The sequence below is a fragment of the Typha angustifolia genome, chromosome 13 (genome assembly GCF_048772165.1).
Source record: "Typha angustifolia cultivar Huaian chromosome 13, ASM4877216v1, whole genome shotgun sequence".
Classification (NCBI taxonomy): domain Eukaryota; kingdom Viridiplantae; phylum Streptophyta; class Magnoliopsida; order Poales; family Typhaceae; genus Typha; species Typha angustifolia.
The window spans coordinates 2091018-2113626 of record NC_133251.1 but is presented as its reverse complement, the minus strand read 5'-3'; the positions used below and the strand labels follow the sequence as shown (position 1 = coordinate 2113626).

The 22609-nt window shown below is 38.8% G+C and overlaps 4 protein-coding genes and 1 pseudogene across 19 annotated transcripts; 4 read left to right on the top strand and 1 right to left on the bottom strand.

Annotated features, from left to right (window-relative positions):
* The first annotated feature begins 232 nt into the window (after positions 1-232).
* Positions 233-4830, top strand: LOC140773774 (F-box protein FBW2-like). 11 transcript variants are annotated; one of them, XR_012106522.1, is made up of 6 exons: positions 233-364; positions 1305-1643; positions 2310-3001; positions 3072-3124; positions 3215-3272; positions 3381-3899. XR_012106522.1 is itself a non-coding variant. In XM_073116507.1 (4 exons), the coding sequence occupies exons 2-3, from the start codon at positions 1333-1335 to the stop codon at positions 2965-2967; spliced, it is 969 nt and encodes a 322-aa protein (XP_072972608.1). In that variant the 5' UTR covers positions 233-364; positions 1305-1332; the 3' UTR covers positions 2968-3001; positions 3906-4830. The 11 variants fall into 11 exon arrangements, 6 of the variants coding, with proteins under 6 accessions (XP_072972608.1, XP_072972607.1, XP_072972609.1 ...); XR_012106523.1 differs by lacking the exon at positions 3072-3124; XR_012106521.1 differs by having other exon boundaries at positions 3215-3899.
* A 140-nt stretch (positions 4831-4970) lies between these two features.
* Positions 4971-6088, bottom strand: LOC140775038 (ABC transporter G family member 1-like; annotated as a pseudogene).
* A 953-nt stretch (positions 6089-7041) lies between these two features.
* On the top strand, positions 7042-9317 carry LOC140773222 (14-3-3-like protein A). The gene is made up of 4 exons (XM_073115696.1): positions 7042-7646; positions 7743-7865; positions 8844-8960; positions 9048-9317. Exons 1-4 carry the CDS (start codon positions 7170-7172, stop codon positions 9096-9098), a joined length of 768 nt encoding a protein of 255 aa, XP_072971797.1. The 5' UTR covers positions 7042-7169; the 3' UTR covers positions 9099-9317.
* A 140-nt stretch (positions 9318-9457) lies between these two features.
* Positions 9458-12240, top strand: LOC140773221 (uncharacterized). Of its 6 annotated transcripts, none has more exons than XM_073115695.1 (5): positions 9458-9598; positions 10023-10276; positions 10390-10448; positions 10631-10724; positions 10835-12240. In XM_073115695.1, exons 3-5 carry the CDS (start codon positions 10429-10431, stop codon positions 12188-12190), a joined length of 1470 nt encoding a protein of 489 aa, XP_072971796.1. In that variant the 5' UTR covers positions 9458-9598; positions 10023-10276; positions 10390-10428; the 3' UTR covers positions 12191-12240. The 6 variants fall into 6 exon arrangements, with proteins under 6 accessions (XP_072971796.1, XP_072971793.1, XP_072971794.1 ...); XM_073115692.1 differs by having other exon boundaries at positions 10832-12240; XM_073115693.1 differs by having other exon boundaries at positions 10023-10298; positions 10832-12240.
* A 3958-nt stretch (positions 12241-16198) lies between these two features.
* LOC140773780 (probable bifunctional riboflavin biosynthesis protein RIBA 1, chloroplastic) lies at positions 16199-21242 on the top strand. The gene is made up of 8 exons (XM_073116517.1): positions 16199-16296; positions 16448-16567; positions 17558-17954; positions 18039-18260; positions 18913-19235; positions 19638-19767; positions 20028-20324; positions 20707-21242. Exons 2-8 carry the CDS (start codon positions 16518-16520, stop codon positions 20956-20958), a joined length of 1671 nt encoding a protein of 556 aa, XP_072972618.1. The 5' UTR covers positions 16199-16296; positions 16448-16517; the 3' UTR covers positions 20959-21242.
* Positions 21243-22609: the final 1367 nt, after the last annotated feature.

The following is a 22609-nucleotide window of genomic DNA, read 5'->3' as shown; positions in this document are numbered from 1 at the left end:
AGATGGTTAAGAAGGAATAGTGTAAAGTTTTACCTCTCCAAAGAGATTAAAATAATAATAATAATAATAATTTGTGCTCATAAATCTTTTCCATGTAATAAAGCTACCACAAGTTCCCAGAGGCCACACACGCCCCAAATAGTGAAAAAAATAAATCGTCTTTTCGTTTTCTTGATAATCTAAATTACGGTTTTGCCATCATCTTCCCTTTTTTCCATGGTTTTTATTTTTTATTTTTTGTGTTTAGATTGTTGATTGGTAGCTCCTCTCTTTCTCTCTCTCTCTCTCTCTCTCTCTCTCTCTCTCTCTCTCTATATTGTGGCTTGCTGCAGATCCAACGGAGGAATCGACTCTTTCCTATTGGGTATTGCTTAATTTAAATTAGTTGTTCTTCTACAATCTTTTCTACATCTCAAATTTTCTATCACGTCTTTGGACAGAGATCTGCAGAAGATTTTCAATAGTAGTTTGCAAACTTTTCCTTTTGCAAAGTTGATGGCTTTTTCATGTCCGGGATTCGGTACTCGTTCTCTTTGACTCGGGTGTGATACTAAGATGTGGGTCTTGATGTCGAGATCTTTCTCCTTCCTAATTTTGCTTATCTGGGTCGATGGCAATTGGTCAAAAGATGCAATCCCCTCTTGGGATTTTGGTATCATAGTTTCTTGTCTCCATTTCGCCAACATTTTGCATAGCGTTCTTGCTTTCTATCTCATGATTTGTGTGGTTGAAGCAAATTTTGTGGGTGAGTTGATGAGCTTTTGGTGATGGGATGGTTTGCCTTTCCTGTTTGGAGCCTTGCTTCTTTGCTATTTGTTCGGTTTTTGGACAGGTTCCCCCAACTTAGTTCTCTGCCATTAAACCCATCCATTGATCAGAGGCACCTTTTTTTTATTCCATACTACACCCACAAGCATCTCTTAGTCAGATCTACCCTACTCCGCCGTTCTTGAACTGTGCTTGTTCTCTTAATTCCTTCTGTTTAGTTCTGGTTTTCTTTTTCCTTTCTTCTGGATTCTTTAGTGAAGCCCAAGGTTTTTTTTTTTCCTGGATGAATTCCCCCAACTGGGCTTTCCTCAATTAGTCCAGCCATTGATCAAAAGAGGTAGTTTTTTAGTTAAATTCCCCAACAGCATTTCTTATGCAGATCTAGCCAATTCAGCCATTCCTAATCTATGCTTGTTTCTTTTTTCTTTTTGTTTAATTCCTGTTTCTGATTTGTTTTAGTAAAAAGAAATAAAATCCAGTTTCCTTCTAGTGTTTGTTGAACAAATTCTAGAACTTGATAGCTATCTCTGTTGTAGGGTTCTCCTTCTGCTTCTGAGGTAAAATATGGGGGAGTGCAGTAGTGAGCTCAGGGGCTGGGAGGAGCTGATTCCTGATGCCCTTGGTCTAATCTTCCGCAACCTCTCCCTGCAAGAGGTTCTTACTGTTGTCCCCAGGGTGTGCAAATCTTGGGGCCACGTGGTTTCCGGGCCTTACTGCTGGCAAGAGATCGACATCGAGGAATGGAGCCAGCGGTGCAAGCCGGAGCAGCTGGATAGGATGCTTCAGATGCTAATCACCCGGAGCTGTGGCTCCTTTCGAAGGCTCAGTGTGTCTGGACTGCGAAATGACTCTTTGTTTTCCTTCATTGGTGACCAGTGAGTTGAATATGTCTGAGAAACTTTCATTTCCTCAAAATGCAATTTATATAGATCTATGTTCAGTTGGATTCATAAGCCACATATGATAATTATAAAAAAGTGTTCTTTCTATGATGTTGGTTATCTGATTCATATGCATAAAGTACGAATTCTTGAAACTTATATTGTGGATGCACTTTAGAATATCTCAGACACCAATTATGATGTGCAATAACCGATTATGATGTGCAATAATTGTTTGCTAGTGTTTCATCTTTTTATATAGTGATTACTTGTTAATTTCTCTTATTCTTGTAACTTCCTCAAAAGCCACTGTTGTTTTAGGTAGTTTTATTAGCTTAAAATCTTGTCTATTCTCAATTATCACGTGGAGAATAAACATAAATCCTTGGTCATATTTGATGACATGGAGAAAACTTTGGTCTCACATCTTCTGGTTTTATGTGGTTTGGGGCTTGTATGTTTGTAAGCTGTATGTTTTATGATATGCTTCAGATTCAAGCTCTACTTCGGTCGTAATCAACGATGATGTAAAATGGTTATGTCAAGAACAAATAAGTAATAAATATAGATCAAGGCATTGAGAGACCTGACCATTTTTTTACTGTATTTAATTGAATAATTGTCATTAGCCATGTATTTATTTTAATTTGATTTTGCCAGTGCTACAACCCTTCAGACATTAGAGCTACCACGGAGCGAAATAAGCGACTCTATTGTAGAGTGTGTTGCACCAAGATTATCCAACATCACTTTCTTGGATGTGAGCTACTGTAAGAAAATCGGTGCTCGCGCCCTCGAAGCATTTGGCCAGCACTGTAAATCCCTCATTCGACTTCGACGAAGAATGCATCCATTGGAGGTGGCAGACAAGGTATGCCAAGATGATGAGGCCTATGCCATTGCCTGTACAATGCCAAAGCTTCGCCATCTTGAGATGGCCTACCTTCTTCTCACAACCAGAGGTGTTCTTGAGATCCTTTCTCAGTGCAGGGATCTCGAGTTTTTAGACATACGGGGGTGTTGGGATGTGAAACTTGACGAGAAGTTCTTGAAGGAGCAGCATTCTGGCCTGAAGGTATTGGGACCTCAAATTGTGGATTGCTACGAAAGGAACTTCTGGGATGAGTGCTCGGATTACTCAGATTCCTCTGTCTACTCTTGGGAATTCATGGAGGATGGGCTTGATTTTTATGAGGGTGGAAGTGATGATGATGGTGTTTGGGACGAAGGACAACCACTGGATGGCTTGGAAGTCAGATTCTATGGTGGTGGACTAAACGATGCCTTTCTTGCTTTTGACTGGCCTCCATCTCCATGACAGCCGTTATTGCCTCAAAGAACAGCTTAGTCCGGTACTATTACTAACTCTGTTCCTTTGTTTTCGAAACTACCAGAATTAACTTCTGTTGTATTCATCTCAAGAATGTCGTATAGGAACTTATGTTGATGTAAACTGAGTGTTTACATGAAGCAAGGTAATGTGGTGGATCTCTTCTTAAAGAGCTTGTGTACAAATAGTTGCGTTGTTCTATAAATACTAATAATATGCTTGTGCATCTAACTAGATCAAAATTGGTTGTTTGCTTGATTATCTCATGGAATCTCTTGGATCAACTGCAGACCGTAAGTAAATGTGTCGAACTTCATTATATTCATCGCAAGGATGGTTATGCAAGTTTACGCTGTAGTATTTGATTTGATATGTTTTAGTGTAGTCTTATTATCTTACAGATGAACGACGCGAAATGTGGCAATTGTGAGCAAATTCAGAATGTTTCTTCTTCCATAAACTTCAGGCTCACAGTGAGCAATTCATTTATTGTTGGATATTGTTGATCTCCTATGCAAGACAAAGCTATAGATTATGACTTCAGTTCTTCTTCTGTTTTTCCCTATTGCTTTGGTGGCTCCATGTTTTGATGCTATGTTTGCTAATCCTCTCCCCCTCTCACTTGCTCCTGGTTATGGTATTCAAGCAATTGAGTTGACCAGGGGACATGCATGTAACCCAAATCCTCCTTAACTTATCTTGAATTATTTTGTAATATTGTCATTTATTTCTGTCTAGCGTACAAGTATAAGTTTATGAAGCATGTCATCATGTTGGAAATTCTAAACTCAGTGGGTCTTAAAAGTAACAAAAGTTTGGTGTTGCCAAGTGTTTAAAAAAGTTTGTAGTATAAGCAATACGATTCTTGACCTTGATGTACTAAAATATAGATTACTAAATTGGGAAATTCCAACATTTTACTTCAGTTTGGTGGCAACTCACTGTGGGCCCAGCTCGGGTACAGAGGAATCTTCCAATGGAAGCGGGTAGCCACTTGGACGCCACGTGGGCCTCCTTTCAACTTAGCATGCTTTTCCATCTTCTTCGCTGTCGAGCCTTCATTCATGGAGCCAGCCACTTGGCCTCTGTAAAGAATCTCAGATATGGACATGAACGGCCAGGACGCGCTCATAAGTTGTTGTCTCTCTTTTTCTTGATAGACAGACCATTTTGGACAATTGCACATATCAACCAAATCTTAGCCCTTTCACCATGGGCTCAACCTTCTTAATGATGTTTACAGTCACTTAGTTTAAGCAGCTAAACCTGGGCCATGATAGTATTTGAAATCTTCATCTCTATTTTTAATACAATATTAAAAACTTAAGTTGTTGTTAGAGAATAATAGACCTTATATTTTAGCAAGAATACCCCCCATCTCAGCTTGCCAATCTCCTTATCGCTCGAAAATGCTAGCCCTAAAAACTCTTTCTTGTAGAGCCCCCGGTTTGCATACTTGTATACCCGCCACACCAGCTTCGGTAGGTTATTCGATAACCGGAAGAAGCCGCCGTTCGACATCATCACCCCCTGGATCCCGGCGCCGGTTATGATCCCGTTGGGGAAATCCGTCACGATTCTCGCGACGATCATCAGCAGGCCCTCAAACAGCATCATGCACACGAAGAGCACTTTGTAGCTCAACAGGGTAGTAGGCTCGAGCACCTGGGGGGGGACTACTGATATCAGAGCCAAGTAGTATGGAGTTGCTGAGATAGTATTATTAGACACCATGAATGCAGTGATACCTTAATGCCCATTTAATCTTTCCCTTCCAAATATAGAAATCAGAATAAGTTTGTCATGATAGATGTAAAACTTAGTTAGCAAATAAATCATATGAAGTCACCTTCATGTCCTCCACAAAGGATGGGAATCCTCGTCCCCCTTGCCTGAAAGATTTCACACCAATATTGTTGTTCATTAGATGCCAACCATGGATTGCATCCAAAAGAATGGACAACGTTGTAATAAATAGTGCCAAACACAGAGGCAGAGAGCAATATAGATGGCAATCCTCAGCCAGTAGTAGCCTAAGTCTCTGTACATGTTCACAAAGGACCTTTTCGTGGGGACAAGGGACTGAGATAAGAAGCTAGCTTGATTGCCTTTCTTCACCAACTCTCCACCCTTCATTTAAATTACATAAAAAGAATCATAATATGTGATGCTTTGTACAATATCGGAGGCTAGAATAGAGTCTAAAGACGGATCATTTTCTATACCTTATTGCGTGTGTCTTCTATTTGTTGTCACTTTCTGTAACTTGATGGAAGACTTGTAGGAGTTTACAAAAATATCAATTGCTTTAGCTCTGCTTGTTGGCTGAGCTTCTGGGCCTTCCTCAATATCCTGATGACATAGTTGAAATGTTCTAAAAATTTCTACGATTAATATCGAGAACCATGAAATTAAAGATGATTCAAACCTTTTCAAAATCTTTGTTGATGGTTGTTAGCCTCTTAGGAAGTGATCATAAGGATTCATCAGAGAAGGACGGGGGAAACCATTCAAAACAAAGAACTGGAAAGAAGACACAATTAATCGTGGATCATGAACTATTAATGCAATTAACAAACTAAGATATGTTAATATATAGCTAAGCTATCTCACTGGTTTCTGAAGCAGAGGCACAACGTAAACAGTCTTGCCATATGCAAGTAAGCATAAGCTATGGAAGAGCTCAAACACTTCACTGCTAGGTTGATGGATCTCCGCGACGGCCGTCATCTCTTCACGCCGAGCCAGTCTCGCGATCCGTCTCACCACGTTCGTCGGCTCGTCGACGAAGAGCAACTCCGGCCGAGCCAAGATCTCTATGCAAATGATCACCCTTCTCTTTTGGTCACCACTAATCCCCTTGGACCTCTATCGCCCTAATCTTGCGTCCATAGCTTCTCTTAGACCCATCTCTCTAATCGTTTCCCCTGCTCGCTTCTTCTTCTCCGACCATGACATAGAATCCGGCAGCTGGAGCTGCGCCGGAGTAGTAGACGGCTTCTTGGACGGTGAGCGTCGTCATAAGGACATCATCCTGACTCACGTAGGCCCAGAACAATAAAAAAAGAAAGTTATCATTTATGCAATTAAGTCCAAGTAAATGCTCCATGTGTGAAGAAGATAAAAAGGAAACGTCGGATGTGATGCTTGACCAATAGGAGAGAAGATTGAAGGAAGTCTTGAAGATTTAATGCATATTCTACTCTGGAGTACAGTATAATATTAGTAGAGTTAGGGCTTAGGCACGTGGGATGCAAGCATTGGAATGCTATCCTGCTTTCCAGGAAGCATCTATAACGTTATTCTTTTAATTTAAAAAGATTATATACGGCAAAAGTCTTACCTTAGAACACTAATACCCTGTTTGTTTAAGTTTAGAAAACCTCCCAAACTAGTTTAGTTTAGGTACCTGATTTAGTGATTAAATATCTTTTATTTTTTTAAATATTTAATTAAGTTTACTCTTTAAAAATATTAAAGTAAAAAATAAAACTAACTACATGAATACAAATTTTTTTGAATTAAAAAGATAGAAAGATTTAGGATAATAAATATATGCCAACTCACTGATATAAGTCGACACGAATGCGATGACCCGCACTAAATTTGCACTCGGGATATATAATTTATAAGCATAGCATTAGTAAAAAAAATCCTCTATAATAAGATTCCATGGAGTAAGATTAATACAGTACACATGGCTAAGTTAATGTCGACCATTCTTTTCTGAATAATACTGTCGCTGGCCACAATTTTAATAATAACAAGTAGGCGATGGTAAAAATTATTGACTAGATTTGTCATATTTTATGTATAGAAACTAGGGTGAATAAAATATATCTTAATTTATTCTTTGCTTTGGGCCCCGTTATGGCAGTAGGACAGCAATCCTGTTGGGATAAACTATGAAGCAGAAACCAAACATCTGAACCGAAATGCCCATTGGCCATAATAAATCAATGAAATATCTTTTCTAAATTCTCTGCACCGAGAGTTAAAAGTCAAAATTACCCTTCCGAGTTCCAACCCCACTCTCTCTCTCTCTCTCTCTCTCTCTCTCTCTCTCTCTCTCTCTCTCCCTCCCCCTCTTTTGCTCCTCTTCAATCCCCTTCCCTTCTTTCGATTGCATACCGCTCCTTTTTATTTTCTTCCCCCAAAATTCCCAATCCACAAGGCCTGCTACTACTTCCATGGCTCTGACGAGGGAAGACTACGTGTACATGGCGAAGCTCGCTGAGCAAGCGGAGCGCTACGAGGAGATGGTGGAGTTCATGGAGAAGGTCACCGGCGAGGCGGCGGCGGAGGAGCTCACCATCGAGGAGAGAAACCTCCTCTCCGTCGCCTACAAGAACGTCATCGGTGCGCGCCGCGCCTCGTGGCGTATAGTGTCCTCGATCGAGCAGAAGGAGGAGACGCGAGGCAACGACGGACACGTGGCGGTGATCCGGTCATACAGGTCTAAGATCGAGACGGAGCTCAGCTCCATCTGCGGCGGCATCCTCCGCCTCCTCGACTCCCGCCTCGTGCCCTCCGCCGCCGCCGCCGACTCTAAGGTCTTCTACCTCAAGATGAAGGGAGACTACCACCGCTACCTCGCCGAGTTCAAGGCTGGATCCGAGCGCAAGGAGGCGGCGGAGAGCACGCTCGCCGCCTATAAGGCCGCGGAGGTCTCTAGATCTGATCTGATCTGATCTCATCTCCTTAGGGTTTTGATTTTCCAATCTTCTGCTGATCTTTTTGTTATATTTTGGGATATGTTTTAGGAGGTTGCGATGGCGGAATTGGCTCCGACGCATCCGATAAGGCTGGGGCTGGCGCTGAACTTTTCTGTGTTTTACTACGAGATCTTGAACTCGCCAGATAGGGCTTGTACTCTCGCGAAGCAGGTGAGTAGGCGGATGGATTTTTTTTTAATATTATAATTCGATTCATAAGAAGCATATCATGGTTTGTGCTTGGAATAATACAAGTTGATTAAGGGTTTGCTTGTTGTAGTAGTTTAATTATCTTGTTTTTGAGGTAATCTGTGAATTTTTAGGAGGTAGAATTCGTTTGCTCTATGATGCAGGAGAGATTTGCCACCACAGTTGGCTGCTTTTGCGGTGCTTTTCTTGTTTGGTTAATTAATTATGCTACTAGTGAGAATTTACTTCGGCTTGAATTTTTTTTCTTTGGGGGAAAGTTAAGTTATGAATAATTAGGGAACAAGAAGAAATTTGGCAGACACAACTATGCTAGTTCTATGGCCTTAGTGCTAGTCCACCATCTTTCTTTATGTTAAGCTGTACCACAGAAGTTGTCCTGTAATCCTCTCTTAGGAGGTATGTAATCAGAGAGAGTGAGTCGGACTCTGCTTTAATCATTCTTCTGGAAGTAAATTTGCAGCAAATAAGGCTGCTAGCTGGTAAGGCTCTCATTAGTTTTTTGGGGGGTTAAGATGAATGGTGGTTTATGTTTTCCATGTAATGTTCATCATGTGTTTCTTTTGTTTTTTTGGTTTCATAGATCATGCTGTAAGTTTTTATTTCCTTTAACTTTGCATTAGATTTTACTAGTGCTTAAGATATATGTACATGTGTGCGGTAGTGCTGCCTATTCTGGATACCAGGCGAATCCGATCATAGTTTGCATGATCTGTAAACTGATGTTGGCTTATGCAAAAGCCTGCTTAGTTTCACAAGTTATGGCTGCAGTTCATCAAAATATATTATTGTCCATGGAATTTTTTATTCTGTTAAAGCTCCATCATTTGTTTGCTCTTTTGGTGTTACATAATGAACGTACAGATTAAGAGCAAGAGTAAGAGCAAGCTCTCACTTATTATATAATTATGATGTTCAGCGCTCTCACGCAATTTGTTGTAGGCTTTTGATGAAGCAATTGCTGAACTGGATACTCTTGGTGAGGAATCATACAAGGATAGCACCCTAATCATGCAACTTCTCCGTGACAACCTCACCTTGTGGACCTCGGATATGCAGGTCTTGCATATACTCTGATAGAAAATCTTGCAATTGTTGAATGACCTCATCACCAGTCTGATTAATCTCTCTGTGTCTTATCTACAGGATGACGGTGGTGATGATCTTAAAGAAACAAGCAAGCCTGGGGATGATTAGAAACTAAGAATTAAACGCCATCCTCTTCTGCTCTTTGTGATTTTTAACTGCTTCGACTGGCAGAATGATGGTCTTTCTTAGTTGTTGTCTTTTAGTATCTCTCCTGTTGGGCTTGTTTCCTTCATCTTTTCCCTCTTTATTAGGTGTGCTGGTATTTGAGAAATGATATTATACTCATCTATTTACTATTTGGCTTCTACTTGCTCTTCCTTACAATCATATTTCTAACTGTTTGAAGTGATCTGTATATACTTCGTATGCTATTGTGTTACCGTTCTTACGTTTCTTGCTCTCTCTACATATGGTGATGCCATGTGAGCATCATATTATTGCTCATGCAATCCCTATGCTATTTTTGATGCAAGGTTAAAGTTACGCATCTCTCTGTGTTCCATTTGTTTGAAAAGTGATTCAAAGTCGGAACAAAATTGGGCCTTGGCAAGCTGCTCTATTCAAGAGGCTCGAGCTTGGCACGATGCCATCTTGAGATCTCCTGGCAGGTAAAAAGTCAATACTTTGACAATATATTGCATCAGTTATCCAAGAAATGCGTACTTGGTCTACATTCAGACTAGCATCTGAACCATCATTATCCGTATTAATCTCCGAATTTCAAGGCGAAGACCCTTTCTGTTGCACCACTAATTTCAGACAAATCCTTACTAAACAACTATTTACTATTAAAAAAATTGAGCGTCGATTATCAAAAGTTCTCTCGAAAGGTTTACTCTCTTTATGTACAATTTGAGACTTTTGAGTACTTCCTTCTTTTGTCTTATATTTTTTTATAAATTATTTAGTCCATAAACTAATTATAGATTAGATAAAGAGATTAGTCTTTAACGTCTGAGCTAAACACTCTTATTATATAAAGATTTACTGAAATATTAAACCTAAGCACATCGACCTTTTTCGTCTTTTAAGATGGAGGAGAAGGCCGGCCCATTTAACCACGTCTGCATCGAAATGCACGACCGCCTTCTCTCTTCTTCGAGGCGGCTACTACTTAGTCCTCAACTCAACCGCCAATCCCATATGCGGACTCTTCTAACATCCAACCTCGTGAATTCCCCATAAAGAATTACCAATTGAGACCTTTCTGTGGTCATGACTTCAAGGGCACCCTTTACTATTCTGTACGAGATGTCACTTGGTGGTCTGGTAACGACCAAGGAGAGGTGAGTGTCAATTTTCAGTGAGGTAGACGCCATCTTTCTCATTTCTTTAGCGGTTTTCAAAAGGCTTGAGTTGTTGTTTTGCTTCATTTTTGGTGTTCTCTTCGTCGTTTCAGTGTAGATATTGAACTTCTGAGAGCTGGGTTTGTGTAAATATGCTGTCTTCCAAGTCCAGGTAGTGTAGAGATCGTTCATTTCCTCTGTTTTTGATCGATTTCCTTGTTTCAGGAACTGGGTTTTTGTTTACTTTGATCTTTTGTGGAGTTTCTTTTTTAATGGGATTGGCTTTGATGTTTCTTAGCTATCTGTTCCTGTTTGATTACTTACGTGGTTTTCCCTTTTTGCAACGGTACGAAGGAGCTCTCTTTCTTGCTCAAATCTCAAGGTTTCCTTGGCTAAATCCACCAAGGCGATGCCCACGTCCTCTGCTAAGAGCACAACTTTGGCTGAGGTATAGATTTCCAAATCCTCTATAGCACTCTAAATTCATGTAAATCGAGTGAATTTTAGTAGTCGATTTGTTCGTAATTTGATGTGCTCTGTTTGGTTGCATATTAGAAGCGACATATACGAGTCTCAGACATGCAACAGCAACTAAGTCGACTCCAGGAGGAACTGAGGATGGAAAGAGAGGAGAAGTCCCGAGCATTAGAGGAGCTCAAGGAGCTGAAGAATTTGACAGCAAGTAGTAGTAGAGATAAAATTTTGGAGAAGGAAGTGGAGAAAGCAAAGGCATCAGAAAGGAAGATGCTCGAATCATTGTTATCCGTAACTAAAAAATTTCAGCAAACCAAGTTATCTCTGGAAGAAGCCAAGCTTGAGATAACCTCTCTTCAGGAGAGAAGTAGTAGGGATTTAGAGAATCATCTCGATGACGAAGACAAGATACGAGTGCTTAGAAATGAGCTTCAGTTGGCCATAGAAGGAGAGGAGAGGAGCAAGAAGGCCATGGATGAATTGGCCATCACTCTTAGAGAAGTAATAACCGAGTCCAAGCAGGTGAAAGGGAGGCTTTCAGTAACACAGTCTGAGTTTAAGAATGCGAGAGAAGAAGCTGAAAGCTCAAAGTCTTTGTTAAAGAGTATGGAAGAGAAGTTTAGTTTGGTATCTCAAGAATCTGAAAAGTTGAAGCTTGAAGTAGAGGAATCATTTGCTATTTGGAACGAGAAAGAGAAGGGGTTTATAAATTGTATGAAGATTTCCGAAGAGGAGATTAATAAAGCAAAGCAGGAGAACACCAAACTAATTGAATCACAAAGAGTGATCAGAGAAGAAAATTCCAAGTTGAGGGCTATTTTAAAGCAAACAGTGAATGAAGCCATTGTTATGAGAGAAGAGTTGGAGATTACTAGGAATGAGAATTCTCAGCTAAAGGATCTTGTTTCTGTAAAGGAACATGCATTACAGAGCATCAAGCAAGAATTTGAATGTCTTAAGGTCAGTGAAGCTGCGGCACTGGGTAGTCTAAGGGAGATGAAGAGCTTGCTTGCTGCAATGTCAAGTATAGACTCAAGCAAACCTGGCTCTTTATCTGAGACAGGGTCCATACTGGAACCGAGAGAATCATTAACTATGAGAATTTTACCACTGGACCAGCAGAAAGTTGAGAATCGGCGTATACAAAATGGACGAAGGCATTCAATCGGTGAGCCAGCTAAATTGAAGGGTTCTATGTTTGATTCAGCAGGATCATCACAGAGGAAGGAACGAGCATTTGCGTCATTTAGTAATGTTTCTGAAATGAACGTTGCCTCCTCTATCTACAACAATGACTTGGAATACGAGTCTGACCGCATAGATGCGACTCCCTTTTCTTATATGAAGCAGAAAAGGAATACCCCAATTCTTAGGAAATTTGCTGATATGTTTAGGATAAGAAGCTTTCATAAGTTCAATTACTCATCCTTGGTTTCTTAGAAGTATGCTGCCATGCTTGATTCTAAGCTACTTGAATATGGTTTAAAAGTCGAACTGTGGTCAATAAATAAAATTTGTGTTTGAATCTTTTGCGAAGGAAGCAGTAATGCTCACTTGTTCCGATTGTAAGATTCTATACTTGACGATTACTGCCTTTGTTTCGAACTATAATGCTTAATGCTTATTTCAGAGTCTTTCGCTTAAACTGAATGCAAATATCATTATGAAACTTCTACTTGTTATCCATGCATTCAGTTGAGGTTCAGTTCATTGTTTTCCAGGTTTTCGCATGAACAAGCATCTCTAAAATTATAGTCTTAATTGAATTCTACAAAGAGCTTCCATGAATTCGAGTCTCGAGGATCATTCTGTCACTACCTACTACATCACTTTTTATCCAAGTTATTATTTCCTAAGGAAGCCATGTCTTACAGAACAATTCAGTGCTGCTTTAGAACTTCTTACTCGGCAATCGAAAAATTCAAATGGAAGACTAAAAGGGAGGAGTTCTATTTAGCATCAACTAGCATACGATTGAACTTTTCATGATCTCAAATCATTCTTGAGTTGGTAGGAAGAAGAAAGGATGTAAACTTCAAAATCAATCGACTTCGCGGATACTTCAAAAAACACTTTCAGGTTTCTTACCTTTCTGTTAACAGGGCTATGCAGAGCATTCATCATGACTCACTTTCATCAGTAAAGTTTGAAAAAGAACTGATGTGCAATTTGATCATAGTTAGAACTGAGATGCATCCAAAGCCAAACATCAATCCTACACCATCAAAACCACAACACACTAAAACCTACAAAGATTTTATTTTATTTTTTTAAAAAAAATCCACAGATCACTGTAATGGCAATCAACAACACCAAGGTCATTTTGGCATGGGAAATGGCTTCATTTGGCCCCTCCACACAAAACATCCAATAACGCTTCTGCCCTTGCATTAAAGACAAGTGCAAGATTTTCCAGAAAGGCCAGCCCAATTCCCCACGAGTTCTGTGGGTCCTAAGCATTGCTGCCTTGCTGCATGCTTATAATTAATTTATTGATTCCATGCATGCAGCACAGGGTTTGTATTTGATCACTGTTTGTTTGTTTATTTTTTACTACTTGCATGGACTTCTCCTGTATAATTTTTTCGAGAAATATTTAAATAACACTCTACATTTTAGTAATTTTGTGATTAACTACTTTTCTTTAAACTATATAAACTTTGAGAGAAACGTTCTAGGAGAAGTTTGAATTTTGTAGTGGTAATTTAGGTAACGATATTCTAGAGATTCTATTCATATCGTTCTTATTAGAGATTAATTAGTTTAAATTAACTGCGAAATAAGATATAAAAATTAGAAGCAAAATGAATGAGTTTTAACACCCTCCAAATGATGGATAGATAGATGAGTCTTGACTCTTAGAGTCAAGTAAAATTTAAATTCCAAACCTCTGTTTTAATACTATAATAATTCATCAAATTACGTTAAAAACTTAAGCTCAAGCTGTTAGAAGAATAGTCTTCATTGCATTTATATTTAACAACAGAAGAAGCCATGCATAAATAAAAGGCATATAACCAAATATATATAGTGAGTTAATTAGAATCCACAGAACTCGGTAGGATGCGGCTGGCCTTGCTGGTTGGCTTGGACGCAAGCTTTGCTGCAGCCGGCGGCGCACTCCTCCCTCGTAGCACCTCGGATGAACAGGCACTCATTCTGCATGCATGGGCAGAAGCACTCCTCCTTGCTTTGCCTCGATGGCCATACGCATGCCATGGCCACCACCAACGCCATCACCATTGCCATGAGGATCTTCTTCTTGCTGACGATCATAGCCATGGTGATAGTTAAAGATCTTCTCTCTCTCTCTCTCTCTCTCGGGTTGAGGTGGGAGGGAGAGATCTATCTAGGGGTTCTTTAGGTTGGAGTTAGTTGGTGAAGGGGAGGTTATTTGTGACTTTTAATTGGCCAAATGTATAAGAATAGGGCTTAATTTTAAGCAGATTGGTTAACTATCATTTAGAATATGATGCATAACCAATACATCTATATATAATAATTTAAAAAGGGGAAAAAAAATATGTCACCTAATCCAATTATAATTATCAGTTATATGCAACCGTCGATAGACGCTCACTTTAATTTAAAAAGGACAACATAATTAGTATTATATATATATACAAACTAATTATATCTACCAACTTTTCTGGCATCACATGTTGATATATTTTTTATAAATTATCACTACACTGCAATGCACTGTAATGCACAGTACATCAGGGTGTATAATGATGCGTGATTTAATAGTCTATCTAGAAGGAGGTACCACCAATAATTAAATTATTGACCCCATTTTCCTCGACATTGCCCCCAATAATCGAACGAGAGCCCATGGACATCTCGATTGGTCACTACTGCCAAACATGCAATTTAATGTTGTTTAGTTGTTACTATTTATTTTGAGCTTGTTTTGATATGACGGAATATACTGGTTCGGATAAGGATAACTTTCTTTTATCATGGAAGAAACGTACTACTTACTATTCGTACTTTTATTTTAATGCTTGGTTTAAAATAAAATAAAGAAGATTATATTTTACTTATTTTTAGTTTGATTTATATCCACTACCCTACCTATAATTCTATTAAAGTTCTTTCAATCTAGATTATATAATTTTTTCCCAAAAATTTATGCAAAAAGGTCCCTTTTTTTCTCGAATCCTAAAATGATATTTATAACGTAGGAAATAGTGAATAATTAATTTCGCGGAAAATTGCAAAACACGCGTGCCGTTAGTGCAAGGCATCGTCAGCTGCCGGCTTTGACCGGTCGTGGCGTCTCATTTTTATTTTTCCACTTGCAACGAAAGAAGCCCATTGGAGTAGGAAAAGATGCTGGTCAGCGGCGGCTGCTTCGCTATTGGCTTAATTCCGGCTTAATCCAAGTATTGTATCTAATCTTGTTTTAATCCAAGAAGTGCCCTAATAATATGAAGCCAGAATTTTTAAAAATATATATATTATTAACGTTCAACTTTATAGAAAATATTTTAATTAAACTTTCACCGTAATATTTTAATATTAAAAAGGATCTAAAATTAGACAACTCTTATATATTTTTATTTGCATCATTTTATTTCCTAGTGTTTTAAACTAATAATTTTCTATCTAAACTTAACATTAAATGTACTAAAGATTAAAAAATAATTCAAAGAGGTTTAGGAACCCCTAATCTGATTTAGTAATTAAATACTTTTTTATTTTTTTTATACCTAAGTAAGTTTACTTTTTAGATAAATTAAAAAATAAAACCACTTAATCAAGTTCGGAATTTAGCCTCAAACCAAACGAACCCTAGAGTATTAAAATTACTCTTCTTTTTATAATAAATCTACCTAACTAAAATCTAATAATAGTAATACAGGACATAAGGACATAAAAGAGAAAAAAAAATTTATTACAAATTTAAAGAATGAGATACGATGAACTATATAATTTCCTTCAAATACATAATTATGAAATAAAATATCTATATCATCTTAAAAATATCTAAAATCTATATCTGCTCAAACAATGAGATAATTATTATCACATAAGTACTATAGTAAATAAATTGCTATATTAATTGCCATCTATATTACATTAGTGTAAGTTACAAGAAGACAAAGTGATAATAAATAAAAATTTAGAAATAATTTAATTTTAGGCATGATCATAAGAGGATAATTTGTAGTTTACTCTATTAAAAAAATTAGGTGTTAATGGCAGTTTGTGTAAATAATTAATTTAGCTCATCATATGGTCATTAATCTTTAAAATGTCGGGTGTTTAGAATAATTCCCATGTAACTGCAGTGGTATTGCAATTTGCGTGTAATTATTCACCTAAATTAATTGAGCCAAGCCGAACATAGCAACAAAGATAAAGCCGAGCCGAGCCGAGGCGAGGCGAAAGGGGAGTTGGTTTTCGGCTGTCCTCGCGTCGTCGCCTATAAAATAAGACGTACCCACTCCTTCTCCCTCTCAACCTTTGTTCTCCTCCCTTGCTTGCGTCTTGCGATCTCCTGACTGTCGATCTCCGCCCCGCCGCCGTAGACGCTTTTGGTATGTTAATATGCTCGTCTCGTTTCCTTGCCCTTCTTATTTGAACCCGGTTTCGAGATTCGTGATAGATTTGAAGAGAAGGTTTGGAATGGTGGATTTGGTAGGATTTTGGACGAATTAGGTGCCAATTGTTTACGATTTTTGTCTGCAGAAACTATTCGGCGGAGAGGAGAAGGAAGAGGTCAAGGGAGAAGGGGAGAGTTCGATTTGGGGTGATCGTAATGGCTTCAATTGCTAATCCGTCTTGTATAGTCGGTCTTCCTCGCAATCAGTAAGCAATCTCTTCTTCTCTCTCTATTTGTTTATCTGCCTTTTGTTTTCTTAGTTCTTCTAAGTTGCAGTGCATATGGAAGAGTGAGGAGAGAAGAAAACACAAGAAGAGAAAAGCGTGATTTTTATGTGTTCGTGGGGGGCGAAGACAATGTTGGGAAAATTATTTGCAATTAGGATTCTCGGAACGCAGTAGTTTGTCACAGAGCTGAACTGTTGACCATATTTTTGTTTTACCTTATTGGTCATTAACGAACTCTTTAAGAACTCATTTTTTGAAATAATGTTTGAACTTATGGAGGCCTGGTCTCCCTTAGCTTCTGAATATTCTTCAGAGAAGTCCCTACACATAATTAATAAGTTTCAAGGTTACATATGGGTTCCAAAGGTGGGCCAGTCCACACTTTACAAAAATGATTTCATAATGCTAATCCGGCAAGATTGTGACGACATTGTTGTTCCTTCTCAGGTAACAGATCCGAATTGAAGGATAGAGGTTCAACCACATAGTACACTGTTGCAATATTGGGAGTATACTCCAAGTAGTATTCTTTGTGCCATTAACAGATTTTGCAGTCTGCACAGATTTTACAATCTGCACAGCATACTGGTGTCTAATTGGCACCATTATAGAGGAGTATTCATGAATTATGATTCTGAACTGTAATAATCTTTTTATGACCACCTAATTTGCAAAAAAAAAAAAACAAACGGTGTGTTGGAATAAAATGTCTCAATTGCGATCAGCACAAAAATGACTGAATATGTTTGATAACTAATCTACTGGTCTCCATTTGGAGATTGTTGAATTTTTTAATTGTGAGACCAAGATTTGGTTATGAGAACTGAGAAGTGGAACACCATGTAATTGATGACATTAAAGTTTGAACAGTTTACTTTGTTTCTTTCAAGGACAACTGAACTGAAGTATCTTACCATGTTGAGATTGGTGATTATATATAACTAACTTTTTTTTTATCATTGGGTATAGAAAATTATATTTTTCAAGAGGATACGGCTTTGTGAAGGACTTCCAAAGGTTACCTCAGGTTTCATTCTCAGTGAGTAGGAACATTGCAAATACTAAACCAGTTGATCTAAGGATGGTTGGTAGTGTTGCTTCCGGAAGAGATGGTGGATCTGGGACTGTCAAGAGATCTACTTACGCCAACGCCCTTTTGTCACAGAACAATTCTGTTAGTGATCAGGACTACCCATCTGCTAATACTTTACTCCAAGCGGATGCAATAACACATGGAACAATTTCTTCTGATATGAGTCTTCTTGCTGATGAATTTTTTGTTGATAATGATGAACTTGATTTAGATTACCCTACGAAAGGGTTTTCATCTATCTCAGAGGCTATCGAGGACATCCGGCAAGGCAAAGTTCGTTTAGTGATTCTTGACATTGTTTTTCTCTATTTACTCAATTATTTCTAGACATCCTCTGACATAAGGTTGATCTTGCAGTATGTGATTGTTGTAGATGATGAAGCCAGAGAAAATGAGGGAGATCTTATAATGGCCGCGTCTTTGGTAACTCCAGAGGACATGGCTTTTATAGTAAGACACGGGACTGGAATTGTGTGCGTCAGCATGCAAGGTGAGGATCTTGAAAGATTACAACTTCCTCTGATGGTATCAACAAAAGAAAATGAGGAGAAGCTGCATACAGCATTCACTGTTTCAGTGGTATGTTTTTTCTTCACAAAAAGTAATGTTTTTCATGATAAGAAATAACTATGTGAAAATAATGGGATGCACTCTTTGCTCCTTGATCTTTCAGTAAGACATGCAAATAAGTAGTTTATTAAAACAGTTCCCTTCATCAGAAATTGTATGCACTTTTATATACAATTACGATCTCTATGTTTGGTAATTTTAATTAAAAGATTTGTATGTTACATGATTTTGGCTTAAGCAGTAATTCAAGATGTTCTTTTTTTGTAGCTAGTCTTGACAGACACCTATTTGTAATTAGAATATTAGATTCAACTCAAAGTTTCTTTTTCTTTAATTATCCTAGATTTTGATCCTTGTGTACTGTCAGTATCATGTTATTTGGTGGTTTCTTTTCCTTTTCTCAATTGCTGCTATATGGGATAAAAACTTTGACCATAAGCCAGAGGTCTGAGCAATGTATCGTGGGTGGCGTGACCTCCATCGCGTTTACAATTTTAATTTACTACACATCTTCCAACTGAAGAGTAAATAATGTTTATGTGGAACTTACATTATGGAAAGTTTGAGGGTCAGTTATTTGCAGAGCACATGTTTGTGACTTCTACGAGTTTTATTCTGATTTCTCTCTCCTGAATCTTACTGCTATGGCTTTGCTTCTTAGGATGCTAAAGAGGGCACAACAACTGGGGTGTCTGCAAAAGATAGGGCAAGAACCATTCTCTCTCTTTCATCTCCAAATTCAAAGCCTGAAGACTTTAACCGCCCTGGGCATATTTTCCCGCTGAAGTACAGAGAGGGCGGTGTTCTGAAACGAGCTGGACATACAGAAGCTTCTGTTGATCTTGCTGTGCTAGCTGGTTTACCCCCTGTTGCCGTTCTATGTGAGATTGTGGATGACGACGGTTCCATGGCTCGATTGCCAAAACTTCAGGAATTCGCAAAGAGGGAGAATCTAAAGATAGTCTCAATTGCGGACCTGATTAGGTGTGTTATCTAATAATATCTGGAAATACCCGCCGTAACCTGCTCGACAGCACTTGATAACCTTATCTATAGATATATTTATAATTTCTTGTTTATTTTGATGTTTCATAGTAATTTTTCATGTGACTACTAATTACTTTGGTAATAACATTTAAGAACTTAACTAAGCAACTTCCTTTCAACCTTTACACCATAAAGCATCATGCTATGACAATTTAAGAGGTGTGGAACCTGGAGATGGCAGACTTGGTTACGATATCAGCCTTTTTCTGTGCCTCTTCATGATTTCTGGGTACCTACATCATGGAATGGCTTATTTATAAAGTTTACTCTACCTATTGCTACTTGCCAAGTTCCCATTAAATTGAGCTGTTTCTCTGTTGACATGAGTTTATATGACAGATATCGGAGGAAAAGAGACAAGTTGGTGGAATGTTCTTCAGTTGCGCCCTTACCCCTTAAGTGGGGTTCTGCTCGGGCTTACTGCTATCGTTCTCTTCTTGATGGAATGGAGCATATTGCTATGGTTAAAGTAAGTGTACTATCAGGGCAGAGTACCTGATACAAGTATGTACCCAGTTACTTGTCTATCATTATAGTTGGTCTTCACTATGTTGTAATCTGGTGATGCATGATCAACAATAGGTGTTGGCATAGGCTCCAGAAAGACCTAAACTAGTCTTACTGCTGTTGTGTTTTGTTATTAATATGAAGAGCTACTGTTTTTCTTTTCCATTTAGGATTTTACTTCGACATAATGATGGCACCTAACTTGCTTCCTAATTTTAACAGGGTGATATTGGAGATGGTCAAGATGTCTTAGTTAGGGTGCATTCTGAGTGCCTGACTGGAGACATATTTGGATCAGCAAGATGTGATTGTGGCAATCAGCTGGCCTTGGCGATGGAGATGATTGAGAAAGCTGGCAGGGGTGTTCTAGTTTATCTTAGAGGACATGAGGGAAGGGGCATTGGTCTGGGTCATAAGCTTCGTGCTTACAACTTACAAGATGATGGGCGTGATACTGTGGAAGCTAATGAGGAACTGGGATTGCCTGTGGACTCACGAGAGTATGGCATTGGCGCACAGGTAAGATATGCGACAGTTTACATGCTTTTCTTATTAAATAGTCCTTTGGCTGTCGTCAGATGCCAATTTATCTCTTCTCTTTAAAATTGATTTGTTTCAATTTATTCGAGCTATCTTGGCTTTGCCATCTGATGATGCTTGAGTCCATCACTTGCTGCCTATCATTGGCACATCATTGTAGATTTTCTCCTTTAGTTCTAGATGTTCTGTTATTAAGATGTCTTCCTCTTGGTGATACTGTAAACTTTTTGTTCTCATCTACGTAGTTGGGTTGATACTTTATGCAAATATCTGAACTGGTCGGAATTGCAATGGATACTTTTGCGCTATATAAGCCAAAAGTTTCAACTCCATTAGGCTAACAAAATCTTCTTTTTTGTAGATATTACGAGATCTGGGTGTTCGTACTATGAAGTTGATGACAAACAACCCAGCGAAATACGTCGGACTTAAAGGTTATGGTTTGAGTGTGGTTGGCAGGGTTCCATTGCTAACACCAATAACTAACGAAAACCGAAGATACTTGGAAACAAAAAGAGCAAAGATGGGGCACATTTATGGATCTGAATTCAATGGTCACTTGAGCAGTTTGATCCAAAGTAATGCTACAGAAGGACAACATCAGGAATTATAACATGTATTCTGCCACAGAGGAAATCATTTTTGGTTCCACTGATCAATAAAAGCTCTGATTTTGAATCTTCGATTCATATTTTCTTCTCTTAGATTACACCATTTGTCACCAAGCAGTTCTTTGCAATGTAAGCCCCTTTTTATAAAGATATGAGTTGGAGAATAACAAGAAAGTCATTCACTTCGTTGTTTTACAAATGTCAATTAGAGGATATATGTACAAACACCTTGATATTATTGGTTGACTTTTTTAAGCATTACATCGTCAACGCTTTAGACTACTCACGACTATTGGTAGTCAAACTTTTTCTCTCTGTCTCTTTGCATCTTGTAGATATCCAAAGCAAGTCATTCAACAAAGAGTTGAGTATAGTCTACGGAATTACTGTCGGAAAAACAAACAAACAGGTATCTACCAAACTAATATATATATATATATATATATATATAGAAAAATGGGCTTAGCCTAGTTTTTTTTTACGATTAATTACAGCTACAATCCCTAAACCATATCCTATTTTTAATAGTAAAAAAAAACTAAGTAATCATATAATCCATGACAACCTAAATAAAATAACCATAATATTCAGACTCCAAATAAAAATAATATATGTTGTAATATAATTATTAGAGTCTTAATACTCATGGACATGGCCAATAAAAAGTTGGTATAAATAATGGCCCCCTTTTTTTTATTTTTTGAGAAGTAATTAAGAAAAAATATCTACTACTGTCCAATGATTAAAAGCAACGGGTAACCAGTTGGAATGAACAATGGAGAAGAGATTATTTTGGAATGCATTGACTAGTGGACTTATATCCTCTAATAAACAGTGAATGAGAATTCCATACTTGGCTTGGCTGGCCTTTATCTCCCTATCAGATGTCTAGCTGTCCTTTCCTGAGTAGAGAAACTTACACTTAACACCCTACATTTAAGCAATTCTCTCAGATGTGTAGCTGTCCTTTCCTGAGTGGAGAAACTTACACTTAACACCCTACATTTAAGCAATTTTCCGTTTTGGACCTTGTATTGTCACTATTCGTAGAAATCCACCCTGCCGATTGTTATTTAGTAAATCGCAAATAGTGAGAATTCAGGATTTGAACCATTAATTAGCTTAAAGTAGGGGGTGCTAAGTGCAAATTTCCTACTCTTTTTTGGCCTCCTCCCCTCTATATATATCATCCCATACTTCCCTCTTCTGTCACTAAACCTCCCCGTCTTTCTTCTTCCTCTCTAATCTCAAGCTCCATAATGGCGACCTCACGCTTCCTTCTCCTTGCAATGGCGGTCGCGTCACTCGCGGTAAACTCTTCCGCTCAAAGCCCCACCCCCACCCCCACCCCGACTCCCTCCCCCGCACCTAAGCGCGCGCCCATCTCTCCCCCAGCCGTTTCCCCTTCCCTACCCCGTGATTCCCCCACACCTTCCCCCGTTTCCCCGGCTCCCACCACCGTTTCCCCAGCACCAGCCCCATCCCCCGAATCCGAACCCCCAACCCCACCTCCTCCCACCTCTCCGATCTCTTCCCCTCCCGCTCCTCCTTCTCCTCCTCCTCCTCCTTCTCTATCCCCCTCCGAACCCCCCACCTCCACCGACGACGGAAGCGGGAACACCGCCGCCGCCCGAAGCCTCCCCGCCGCCTGGC

Coding starts and splice junctions, on each gene's coding strand:
- LOC140773774 (XM_073116507.1), top strand. CDS start 1,333: ATGGGGGAGTGCAGTAGTGAGCTCAGGGGCTGGGAGGAGCTGATTCCT. Junction 1,644..2,309: donor TTTTCCTTCATTGGTGACCA/GTGAGTTGAATA, acceptor TGATTTTGCCAG/TGCTACAACCCTTCAGACAT.
- LOC140773222 (XM_073115696.1), top strand. CDS start 7,170: ATGGCTCTGACGAGGGAAGACTACGTGTACATGGCGAAGCTCGCTGAG. Junction 7,866..8,843: donor CTTGTACTCTCGCGAAGCAG/GTGAGTAGGCGG, acceptor AATTTGTTGTAG/GCTTTTGATGAAGCAATTGC. Junction 8,961..9,047: donor TGTGGACCTCGGATATGCAG/GTCTTGCATATA, acceptor TCTTATCTACAG/GATGACGGTGGTGATGATCT.
- LOC140773221 (XM_073115690.1), top strand. CDS start 10,206: ATGACTTCAAGGGCACCCTTTACTATTCTGTACGAGATGTCACTTGGT. Junction 10,277..10,630: donor CTGGTAACGACCAAGGAGAG/GTGAGTGTCAAT, acceptor AACGGTACGAAG/GAGCTCTCTTTCTTGCTCAA. Junction 10,725..10,831: donor AGAGCACAACTTTGGCTGAG/GTATAGATTTCC, acceptor GTTGCATATTAG/AAGCGACATATACGAGTCTC.
- LOC140773780 (XM_073116517.1), top strand. CDS start 16,518: ATGGCTTCAATTGCTAATCCGTCTTGTATAGTCGGTCTTCCTCGCAAT. Junction 16,568..17,557: donor GTCGGTCTTCCTCGCAATCA/GTAAGCAATCTC, acceptor CATTGGGTATAG/AAAATTATATTTTTCAAGAG. Junction 19,236..19,637: donor TCAATTGCGGACCTGATTAG/GTGTGTTATCTA, acceptor TTTATATGACAG/ATATCGGAGGAAAAGAGACA.